The following is a 12316-nucleotide window of genomic DNA, read 5'->3' on the forward strand; positions in this document are numbered from 1 at the left end:
GGGCCTAAGGCACAAGGTTTGTTTGTTTGTTTAACACCCCTTTGAGAATTTTTCACTCATATTGAGACGCCACCACTTGTCGTTGGAGGACTGCAAATTTTAGACCTGTACTCAGCAGTACGACCTTTGAGCAGTGAGGGATCTTTTTCCTGCCAGAACCTATGTAACATGGGACCTCGGTTTATACGGTCTCATCCTTAAGGACCTGTAAGCGTCAATTCATTATAAGCGTGTTTCCTGTAAGTGTGTTTTACTGTATTTACTATTTTGTAATTATCTCTCCTTGAAAGGGACAAGCAGCTTTCATTTGAAAGGTTAGTCTTTATCATTGCTTGAGATACTGTGCAATTATTTCATTCATAACAAATAATTATTTCTTCTGTAATAAACATTTAATTACTAGTACACATTGCTTTGGCGCCTATGAACTAGCATCTGATTGTGAGTAGAGTTTCAGTAAGAGTTCTGCACTAGGATTTTTCTTTTCCAGGTCTAAGGATCCTAGGGGTACTTTTGAGCTTGGTAACAGTGGTGGCCGAGCATCATCTGTTTTCATGAAGTTTTTGAGGGCCTCTCTTGCAGCTTGTTCCTCTGCTATAGTAAGGGTCTCTCCAGGGGCTGAAATTATCAAAATTTGTGACTGTTTCAAGAACTTACTCCCAAAGAACCATGACCTTATAAAAATCTGTCCACAAGTACTGAAAAATCCAAAATTTGCACAGAATGTTCATATACTCAAAATCAATAACTTTATATTTAAATGTTTCTTAGATATAGACAAGTAACACATCAAAGACATAAGCACAGTTTTAGTGGTGTAATCTGCCAAGGGTTTGTGGGGAGTAAAGACTAAAGCAGACACTGAAAACCCTTGGCTTGTGAAGATGCATTTCATAACATGACCCATTGAAAAACATGAAAAGCATAAAAATTTTAGAAATCTGTTCAATGCTTTACACCAAATACTCAGTATAATAAATGTACTTACATCTTCCTATGAGTTCTTTATTTGAGTAGATTCCCACATGGTAGACAGACATAATAGATGAACAGCCTGTCTGCCACAATAACCTAGAAATAAGAACATAGTCAGGTGGAGAATTCTATTACAAGAGTTCTGTGAATTCGAATACACAAGTTTCTTGGGAGTGTATTTTCTTTCTACACCAGCTCTTCTACCCTTAAAAAGGATTCATATACATGTATATACAGTGCATGTGCAAAAAATTAAGATTTGATATTCTGATTGAGTTGATATGTACATAAACGTTTCTTTAACAAGCTGAAGAATTTAATTTTCTTTCCTTTCAAATTAAATCCAATTCCTTAATATCAAAGAAAAATTTTACTTCTTTCAGTGTCATACATTCAGGAACAAAATATATATCCAGCCACAAGACATTCTTTACACAATACATGTTTCAACTGTATGTTAAATTAATGACAGAAGTTCATATATACCTAGACTCTGGGGTTGCCATTCCCCTGGATTGAAGAACAGCACTCAGTAATCCCATAGGGTTATCTAATTTCCACATTTCATTGATGTCTTTCCCTACCAGACGAGGTATGATGAAGTCCACCACTAAAACACCAGCTCTCTCCTCATTCTAACATTGAAAAAAAAATCCATGTCAAACAACAAAATATAAAAGACTCAACAGGTGAAAAAATAGTGCACCTTTAAATATATTATACATGTATGTGTTTTTACTGATGAAAAAAAGCCTTGTCTAAGATATTCAAATTGGTATAAAGTCATTTATCAGATTTAAAAAATTAGAAAAAAGTTAAAATAATTCTTGATATACAGCTAGGATAAAGCATTTGTATCGGGTCATTAAAAATAAGCAAGTTTTCAAATTAAAATAACTACATGTACTTCTAATTATCTACAATAAGACAATTTAACACTTAATAATAGAAAGAAAACATTGACAAGAATGATTAGCCTCTTTCCATTAAAGAGAACAACTGTGTTCAATGTATAAAATCAAGGATGATACAACAAACTGAATTTTATAGCTTAAATTAAACATTGAATCACTATACAAACACTACCTGACTTCTTCCTAGTGCTGCAACAATAGCCAGGAATGTGGTACACATCTCTTCTTCTGTTGGGGGATAGTACTGAAAAATAATTCAAATACTGTTGATCACTTTTTATTTGTGAGAACTTTATCTTTTTTTTGTAATTACATGGGATGGTCTGCTTGCCAAAAAATTTATTCTTGGGTATTTTTTTTATTAGTACAGATTTAAACAATAACAAGAATTCGAGAAAAATTTGTCTCACTTATAAAAACCAAATACCTATCTCGTGAAAATTTGATCATCTACAGTATTCAGACTGTAAAAAAAGCTAAAATGGCTGGTATACAGCACTACATACATGTACTATAATATAATTCTACAGTATTACATACTGTAAAATAATCTACAGTATTACATACTGTAAAATAATCTACAGTATTACATACTGTAATATAATCTACACAATTATATTCTGTAATATAATCTACACTATTACATTCTGTAATAGATATATAATCTACACCACCACATGTATGATACATAGCAGTGGCAAGAGTGGAATGATTCAAAATTTTACAAGTTCAGCTTCATCCCCATGTGTAAAGTAGAACGTTTACAGTTTCACTCACTATTACAGTAATTACCTTATCTTTCCCTTGTATTTAGTTTTCATTCACATCTTTGATACTTTATTATGCTGAATTGTACATATTACTCTATTCTGAATTTGTCATTTTTGTATGAAAGTTAAATCATACCTGAAACACATAATTACCTTGGACTGAATTAAGTCTGTTATTCCTATTAACTTTCCAACATGGGCCAGCAGCTCTTGATTCATTAAGTAATCACAGATGCCACTAGAAATAAAATAAAACTCAATGGTTCAACATCCTATCACATTATCCAGATTATCCACTACCAACATGTAATTTTATATATTTGCAGCTATTTTATTCATTCGAGTAGTTATAAAGCTTTTTTTTTAACAATCCTATACTGTATCAAATTTTATTTTGTGATACTTAACATCAAAGGTAATATATCAAATTCAATTTGATCTCTGACTTCTAAGTATTACCTTGACCCTGAAATGACATGAAGCCTTGAACTTCACAACATACATATACAATATTGAATTTTCTATCATATAATATTGAGGGTCCAATAGTAATCTAAGCACTAATTGTATAATCTGAACAAGATTAGTTCAAAGTTTATACCATTGCAGAGAGCCAATTTTGACACATCATGACAACGTGTACTTTTATAATAATTTTTCTTTATCACCCCTCCTAAAATTCAAAAAATAATTGGACAAACATACCTTATACCTTCCTCAAACATGTATGGAAAATTACACCTCAGGTATGCCTTTAAATATTTCTCAACAATTTTCTTTCCTACAAAATACAGTTATTTAATTACATATACATGCACTTAAGTAAATTGAATTATTCTGATTAAGAAAGAAATCAGCTCTGTTCTCTATTAATTTAAACTAAAATAAATGAAAAATATTAATTTACAGCAAAAAAGACAACCATAATATACTTGTATACATGTAATACAATGTAACTATACACTGCCTAATTTTATTGTTCTGTCAATTTGATGATGTCCTTTAATTGCAATCCATATTTATCTTTAAGAATTTTCCTAAATTAACTGCACATTGCAAAAACATGTTCCGAGGGTGTCCAGTCAACTTGTATACAACCCGACTTGTACACAAACTGACTCATACACAAGGAGTCAACTCGTATACAAAACTGCAGTCAACTCATACACAAGGGTTTCCTGTGTATAAAATGAGGATTTTCAAACATAAGGTTTTCAAAATATTCAAACAATTGAAAGACATTGTAAAATTTTAATTGTATATATGTATTATTGTATAAAATTTCCATAAAACTTTTCAAATTAAGAAAGTAAACTTTAATTTAAAAAAACCTTTACAGTTCTGCTACAGAAAATACAAGACCCTCGCACCATGGTGAACTTTTAAAAAAGAAGAAATTTGGAGGTGTTTTCCAGGCATGGATTACCTCATAATTAGTGGGTACCATGCTTGTGTTGCTTTAACAACAATTGTTTGAATTCCTCAGAAGGAAAGTTAAAATGTTTAACTATAAGTTTATTTATTAACAATAAATATTTCTGTTCTTCAAAATCTGAGTGTCCTTAATTTTTTTCAAAATTCTACATTTACACAACCTTATAAGAGTCTTGTGTATGTGTACGAATTTGTAACATGTTCAAACTACACCTTGTGTACGAGTTGAGTTCAGTTCAGTTTGTACGAGTCCGTTTGTGTACCAGTTGGGTTGTGTACAAGTTGACTGTAAATACCGGGTATACTACACCAAGATATAATGAATGAAAGTATTAAGCATGGGGTAGTGTACAGTATAGCTTCCTGCTAGAATGAAACTACTAGTTAAATCATTCAACTCAATCCACAGAGTATTGGACTATCATCCAAGAGGTCCCTAGTTCAATCCCATGCAAAAGTTTTTACTTATTGTGCCCCTGTTGGGACCTAGGGGCTATGTGGTGGCTGAAAATGATTTAGACTGTACCTTCACTTGACAGCTCCTCATTACATCTGGCTCCCAAAACTTCTGTTGCTACTCCAACTTTTTCTCTCTCCTCTATTTCCTTCTCAATGGATGATCTGTAACATAATCATAATATCAATCAAATAACATGTATCTACATGTATATCGACACATAATATAATTAATTTTTCAAGTACTTCAGTACTTTTTGTACTAATAAACTCATATGGGAAACTCATTTTTTTTGGGGGGGGGGGGGGAGGGGTTACTTCTAATTTTTACCAAAAATTTTTGTCAAAAATGAAGGTTCTGCTTGAACTTACTTGACGGTGAAAGCTTCCTCCAGTATTTCACTATCAAACTCCTCCCCAATCCTTTTGCCAAATGCAAAAAGCTCAGCATCATAATTCCTAAAATCAGAGTTTCTGTATTTATAAATCAATTATGCTAAGGATTATCTTTATTGTGTGATTTTAAGTATATGACCATTCTTTAATTTGTGACAAAACCCTTCAAGTTTTAAGAAAATGAGAATAAAGCAAAAACTGTGAAAGTAAACATGAAAGAAAAATGGTTTATTTCCTGTTCCCTTACCAACAGCCATATTCTGATGGATGTCTGATAGGTTCTGGACCAATTCCCTCTCTTCTTTTGACTTGTTCTTTTAGAAAAGGAGGTAAACTCTTAGAATTCCTCAAGTAACGGCAAGGAGCTTAAGTAAAAAAACAACAAGAAAAGAAAATATGAATATCTTCTAGAATGCTTACTGTGAAATGCAAATGGCAGTATAGCAGGGCTTTAGTGTTTGAAGATTTACTCTACTGCAAGAAATGTAACCATTCCAGTCCTGGTATTTTTTAAGTGCAAGTGCTCTTATAGCAAGCGACGCAAAGCGCCACTTGCGTAACGAGCTCTATAGACAACTTGTATGAACAGAGGAAATTCGAGTTGAAATCTGCACATTGTTCAAAGAAATTTTTATCGGTCCACGTGAAAAATTTTAAATTCCCAATAATCCTTTGCAGTGCATAGCAACATGGTGGCTTAGACATAGCAACAAGAATTTAGTGCATTTTCCATGCAACAAAAGTATCGTTTGCATCCTGGCTTGTAGTTGTATGGGTCTAGGCGTAGAAAAGATTGTGCTGAATTATTACCAATCAATTATCTTGTTGACCAAAATTGACCTTTATAATTTCATTCAAAAGTAACTGTGTGGTCACAAATCAATTGCTTTATATACCCCAACACTTTTAGAACTTTGAGTACAAAGTCTCTAAAGGAGACGTAATTTGATGAGCAATTTTTACATGCATTGTTTTCAGAAGAGTTCAAGGTTGAATACTACCACTGCACCAAAGTGCTACTTTTTGTGCATGCTGAAAAAATAACACATTTTTTAAAAAAAAGTGTGGTAAAATAGCTAAATCAAGCTATTCTGAATAGCTTCATAAAGCTATATAGTTAAATCAAGAGATTGTGCCAGACCTGGTGATGTACAGTATGTGTAAAAATCAAACTGAGGAGCCGTGACACGTGAAAATTGTGTGTGATGTACTTTGGAAAAAATGTGGAAAACATTTTTATACACACCATCATTGTTAATTTTAAGAGATACCGCCAAAAAGGCATTTCTTGTAATGATATTCGGTCGTAAACTAGAAAACCACCGCAGCAAGGGCGCAGCCATCTTGTTTATGAACAAAGAAATTATTAACTCGTGCCATAATTAAAATTTTACTTTTATGTAAAATACATCTAATACATGATGAATTCGTTGTTAAAGTTACAGTTAAATTTAAATTTTACCTATTTGATCTAGCGATATTGCATAAGTAATCCTACGACATTCTATCATGGTCATAACACGGAGATTACGAATATACATAGAATGAGCTACTAAACTGTTTATACTTTCACTTTCAAAAACAAACTTGGAAAATGCACTTGACACGAGTGCTTCAGTATTTTAAAAAGAGACCCAAGTGGCCAGGATTAGTCAGAGCAGGGTAAAACAACTTATTTTTTAGATTACTATTACGATAAACCACTGATACAGGTAATCTGAATGCATGAAAGGGGTCGGGATGCCATACATGTGACAGAACTGAAAAATCACAACTGGAGAATGGAGATTTGAAATTTTTCAGCTGGAGTTTGGGTCTCAAAGCTGGAGATTTTTTATTTTTTCAAATCGAGAAAGACCATCCAACCCCCAAAATTCAGGAAAAATACCTTCTCCCAGTTTATTACTTTACAAATTTCATTTTATAAAGTTGTTGTCTAGTTTTAAGAAAAATAAGATAAAGTTTTTATTCAAATGAAGTGAAATTGAGTATTCAAAATAAAATCAATTCATTTCCTAGTAAATTAATTAAGAGTTAACAGCATCATTAAAACATTGGATAAAATTTTATTTTTGATTTAGTATTGATATATCAACTAGTAAGTGAAGTAAAACATAGCTAGGTTTTGTGTAACAAATTCTATGTCAGTAATTTGTTTTTCAATAGAAAATGTACAGATGAAAAAATTACCCTCTAAAAAAATAAACAAATTAGAGTCAGGTATATTTTAGCAACACCCTGTAGTGTGATCTATTTTTAACTAGAGTGTGACCTACATTATAACTGTATCTTTTAATGACCAAAGCAGCATTAGAAGATGGCTACTGGGTATTTTAGCAACTTTAATTACAATGTTTTGCATTCAGTAATAAACATCAATGGTCTTTTATCAAGTTGTAATTTTTACAACATAATTATACAACCTCATGTTGATTCCTACGAAGCCTACCGCTGTGAAAATTTATTGCATTGGCGTTGTTATCTCAATTTCTTTTCATTCTAAGCAATTATATGAAACATGATAAAAACAATTTTGCAAATAATATTTAATTTGAAGAATTTTAAAACACAGAAGATTTAAAAATTGATTGGGAGGGACGGAAGGGGGTGAAATATCGGGAGAGACGGAGACTTTGTCTCCCGCCAGAAGAATCACATGTATGGGATGCTTTTTGAACACTTTTAAGCAAAGATGTATTTCCATTGTTTAGGCCTAACTGTATACCACATTATGTGTGGTAAGGCATGGATAAGTACATGTATGATTACTTTACATTGTTCTGAATTCTTACCAATCGATTATCATGTTAACCAGAACTGGTCTTCTTTGTTATTTCATTCAAGAAGTAACTGTTTGGTCCCAAATAAAATGTTGTATGTAGCCCCATGTAAAACTTTTAGAACTTTGATTGCAACTGCACTGAAGTGAAAGAGACACATCTTCAAGATGTTCATAAATTGCTCTCAGATCAGTACATTGAATACTTGGTTCCATTTCATATCACACTTGATACTTATCTTATGAAACACATGAATTAAGCAGTGTGTAATATTTTCTTCCAGCAAAAAAAGACTTTTACCAGTAGTATCCCCAACACAGAAAGCTAATGCTATCAGAGCCTTCATTAGAGAAGAAACTAATGTAAAAATTCTACAGAATCCTTATTTAACAATGGTAAGTATTACTCAGAAAAAAATTATAGTCTCTGTTCTGTTGTTATTAATGATGACAGATAATCCAAATTGAATGAAGCTTGTCATTATTTTTCAGCACAAATCTAACATGATTCACTTCTCTTAAATTCTAAAGAATTAAATGAATATAACATAAATATTTTAAAGACATTTGATACATTAAATTTTTCCCATGTCCTCCTTTTTTGGGTGGGGGGAGGGGGATATTGCAGTTCTTACATTTTCTAGTCAACTGAGTTCATGGAAGCAACACATATTTCACAGTAATTTTTTTTTTTAAAGAAATTGATATATGAATTCAAAATTCATCTTCATTAGGTATAACATATTCATAGAATGATATAATTTTTCAAAAATTAGAGAAAATGGGATGTATACTGTATTTTAAAAACCAAGTTATATATCACTCTCTACCTTGATTTTTTTTTTTTTTTTTTTTTTTGAGAATTTATGATGTATTCATTTATAAATTGCAGGAGGAGGAACATGGTTACATGAAAGAATTAGGAAAACCCCATGAGAAGTTTCAAAAAATGATGGAGGAAAAGAAACAAAAGAAATGGCCAAAGGATGTTTCAATGAAAGACTATTTAGAACATTTAAATGTGACAAAGAGCTGGGAGTGATAATCTTTTATATTGTATTTAGTGTGTACAGTATTTGATTTTTATGAATACTGTATAAATTTGTAAATTAAAGATGTAACTGTAAATGTCCTTGTCTGTTTTTATTTGAAATTTTAACTTTTTTGTATGGGTACACATTCAATTTAAGCTGTTTATAATCATGTGCATCTTTGAAATACAAGTATTTTAAACTTCTTCATAGAGCTAATAAAAAAAAGTAATTGCTAGAGAAGAAGTTGTATTGTGACCTACCATGCATTTAATTGATCAAAAATTCGACAGATGAAATTGGTTTGGGGGAATTCAATGATAACTCGCAGACTCTTATAGACCTTTATAAGTATTTGATTTATCTGAGATGCCTATTTGTTTATGGTTTAAGACATGTAGACGAGAATATTTAATGCAAAATGCCTGGATCTTCAATTATTGTCTGTACTTCTTGTGTTACAGTAAATTATTTTGCAGTGAATGGATATAATTAAAAAAAATGATAAAATTTATATTAAATATTTGCTCTTAATTAATACAAGATGTATAAATTTATTTAAAATCAGCAATTAGTAATTTTTGTAAGCATAGCATCTCCACACAGAAAAATGATTTTGCTTCTGTATTGTATTTAACCTGTACATAATGCATGTTCTAAGTTATATTATGCGTGAACAATTTAATGTATGTATGTTTAAGTGGTAGAATACATTTCTACAGGGACAGACCCATGAATTTCAGTGGAAGGAGACGGATGCAAATTTTTTTAGAGACAGAGGGGCTGGGGTTGGATCCAAGTAGGTCCAGGGAAAATCCCCTGGCGGGGTTCAGGGGTGAAGCCCCCCGATGCTCCTGAATTAAAGAAATTTTAAGAATAAAATGAAACCTATATAAATATCCTCCGTAGTCATTGTTATAGAGGGCAGATGCTACTTTGAATTCCCTGATGTGTCTAGGAGGCGAAGCCCCCAGAAACTCCTAAATTGTAGAGAATTTAACTGTAAATGTAACCTAATAATTGGCCTCTACAGGCGAAAATGTAGACACAATGGGGCAGGTGCCCCCTTCCCCTTTTAAACATTTTAATATAAATATGAAGCTAAGCAAATTTTGTCATCAGAAATTTTTTAAGGGCCTTGTTAAGCACATTTTCTTGTAATTGGGCTATGATTTGACCCCCCCCCTTTTCCCATTCCTCACATCATGATTGCTTGGAAGGACACCTTTAACATTAATATCTGACATCTGGACCATTTAGTCAAGTGTTCTGGTCCTGGTCAGGGCTTTATTAATTTGTATTCTATGGAGCAAAATTATTCCCTTTTGTGATTAATCACCTTTGATAATTAATGACTGTAAGTAATAAAAACAATGTTGTTACCTGCTTTGTCAGTTGGGACCAGTACATGAACGTAATTTGCTTTCACATACACTATTGTGTCTTCTATTTCAAGCTGTCTTCTTGTTTTTATAAAAATCAGTTGCATACATATACATTTGTATTTTAAGGAAATTTTAGCTTAAAAAACAACAAACAAAAACAATGTACACCCTAAAAGATTTTAAGTCAAAAAGACTTTGCTGTGCAAATGATGAGGTATATATGAAAAAATAATTCAGTCATAATTCATTTTCAGTATTGAGCCGTGATTTGAAACACCCCCCCCCCCCCCATTTCCCGTTCCTCTCATCATGAATTCTTGGAAGGATGTCTTTAACATCAATATCTTATTCCTTTTTCTGTAAAAATCAGTAGATTTGTATATATTTTGAGGAAATTTTAGCCCAAAAAGAATTAATAAATGAATAACAATAAACAAGCAAACGAACAAAAACAGAAAATGAACAGGCAAAAAGATTTTAAGAGTCAAAAAGACTTTGCTGTGCAAATGATGTATGAAAAAATAATTCAGTCATAAATCATTTTCAGTACATGTATCTTTAAATCTCATAAAACTATGTGAAACTGTCGTCAAAAAAAGTTTAATTATATATATATAACGTGTCTCACTAGTATGAATAACATAATACAGGTTATAATAAAAACCTTTAACATGGCAGTTTCATATAAATATGAATTTTAAATATACTAAAAATAATTTATGAACTTACTGATTTATTTCTGTGGAGCAAATAATGACAACATCATTACTTAAATGTCTTGAAAATTTTTGGTACAGAATACTAATTTGATTGCCCATTTTAGAATATTAGAGAACTTTTTCAGAAGAGCCAGGGACTTACATACTTAGTACTATATACCTATATACTCAGTACTAGTATATAAACAAGCTGGTGGAAAGATGAAAATAAATATTAAATGTAGCACACTACATTTATAAATGTTCTCAAAGAACTATATATGGTTTCCTTCATATTTTGCCCCCGTTATTGTTAAAATTTAAACGCCAATGAACCTAAATGAAATTGATATTGTTTGAAAGAATAGAATTTATATTTTTCTTTTATCGTTATATTGATATATTAACTCAAGTAATATGCAGGGAATTATAGGTTCAAAGTACCTTAGTTTACAAGAAAACGTCAAAAAGTGGCATTTTTGACACCGTTAGTGGCGATTTTATATATGTGCGACGCCTTGAACAAGCAAGATATTTGCACATGTAAAAGATATTTTCAAAGAATGTCTATATGCAAAAAATTAATCTTGTTCAAAAAGTCGCACATACTCAACCAGTTAAAAAACCTTGATTTAAAATTTGCATTTCTGACTAGATATCGTATGACGTCACAACCATGCACGGATCGAAAGACGATGTTGGCATAATTTTTTATTCGAAGTAGCGTCGTCTATAATTGCTTCATCCATGTATACCAACATAAATATCCTGAACATTAATAACTATCTGTTCTTGAAAAATTTTTGTGAGGAAGAATATTTTTTTTTATCGCGATCTTTATTTCAAGATACATGTACAAAGATCTGTTGATGTGTATACGGGTGCGGATCACAAGGATCACGAGGATAGAGTCTGATCTTCGAATCGCTTAACCCTTTGGTCTGCTGTATAAGAATATACTTCAAAGGAGAGGTATGTACAGTATACATTTTAAAATTATTATATCATTTACAAATACGATCATTGTGTATGTTAGAATGTTGTCATTTTTTTTTTATTTACAAGCAACAAATGTACGGCCAAACATACGTGTAAAAATGTCCTATTTTTTCCTAAAAATTAAATATTAATCAAGGAAGTTGGGGGTATTATTAATTAAAAAATCACTAAAGTAATATTTCTTTAAATCTTGAATACAAATAGGCAACAAAAATAATATAAATATTTCAATAATTTAATTTTAATGCATAAATTCTTTTTTTTTTCTTTTTTTACAAAAAATAAAATATAATCATTATGTTCTTAGTCAAAATTTTATTTTATTATGTGCTACAAAACAATAAACATACATCACATTTGAAAGTTCCAATTATTCATTAATTTCTTTTTCTTTCCTTGTTAATTTATTTATTAACTAACTTATAACACATACAGGTCAGGCAAGTAGTATCAGGAAGGACCTGCCTCCCCTTTTCTCC

The 12316-nt window shown here is 31.3% G+C and overlaps 2 protein-coding genes across 2 annotated transcripts; one reads left to right on the top strand and one right to left on the bottom strand.

Annotated features, from left to right (window-relative positions):
• Positions 1–382: 382 nt before the first annotated feature.
• LOC133205294 (large ribosomal subunit protein mL44-like) lies at positions 383–6292 on the bottom strand. Its single transcript, XM_061341069.1, has 10 exons — positions 6192–6292; positions 5193–5310; positions 4922–5008; positions 4620–4714; positions 3365–3440; positions 2813–2897; positions 2062–2133; positions 1462–1610; positions 989–1071; positions 383–618 (listed from the first exon to the last, which is right to left on the bottom strand). The coding sequence occupies exons 1-10, from the start codon at positions 6286–6288 to the stop codon at positions 422–424; spliced, it is 1059 nt and encodes a 352-aa protein (XP_061197053.1). The 5' UTR covers positions 6289–6292; the 3' UTR covers positions 383–421.
• Positions 6293–6539: 247 nt separating this feature from the next.
• On the top strand, positions 6540–8852 carry LOC133206005 (large ribosomal subunit protein mL63-like). The gene is made up of 3 exons (XM_061341910.1): positions 6540–6607; positions 8009–8120; positions 8617–8852. The coding sequence occupies exons 1-3, from the start codon at positions 6540–6542 to the stop codon at positions 8764–8766; spliced, it is 330 nt and encodes a 109-aa protein (XP_061197894.1). The 3' UTR covers positions 8767–8852.
• Positions 8853–12316: the final 3464 nt, after the last annotated feature.

This window comes from Saccostrea echinata, unplaced genomic scaffold (genome assembly GCF_033153115.1).
Source record: "Saccostrea echinata isolate AGI-Se365-2 ecotype Australia unplaced genomic scaffold, CSIRO_AGI_Sech_v1 ptg000054l, whole genome shotgun sequence".
NCBI lineage: Eukaryota > Metazoa > Mollusca > Bivalvia > Ostreida > Ostreidae > Saccostrea > Saccostrea echinata.

Bases quoted from the DNA above. Each gene is read 5' to 3' on its own strand.
- LOC133205294 (XM_061341069.1), bottom strand. From the start codon at position 6,288: ATGGCTGCGCCCTTGCTGCGGTGGTTTTCTAGTTTACGACCGAATATC. The intron at 2,134-2,812 runs GTAATTATGTGT...ATTATTTTTCAG, and splicing joins CAGACTTAATTCAGTCCAAG to TACTATCCCCCAACAGAAGA. The intron at 1,611-2,061 runs GTAGTGTTTGTA...TTTCAATGTTAG, and splicing joins CAGCACTAGGAAGAAGTCAG to AATGAGGAGAGAGCTGGTGT.
- LOC133206005 (XM_061341910.1), top strand. From the start codon at position 6,540: ATGCACTTGACACGAGTGCTTCAGTATTTTAAAAAGAGACCCAAGTGG. The intron at 6,608-8,008 runs GTAAAACAACTT...ATTTTCTTCCAG, and splicing joins CCAGGATTAGTCAGAGCAGG to CAAAAAAAGACTTTTACCAG. The intron at 8,121-8,616 runs GTAAGTATTACT...TATAAATTGCAG, and splicing joins AGAATCCTTATTTAACAATG to GAGGAGGAACATGGTTACAT.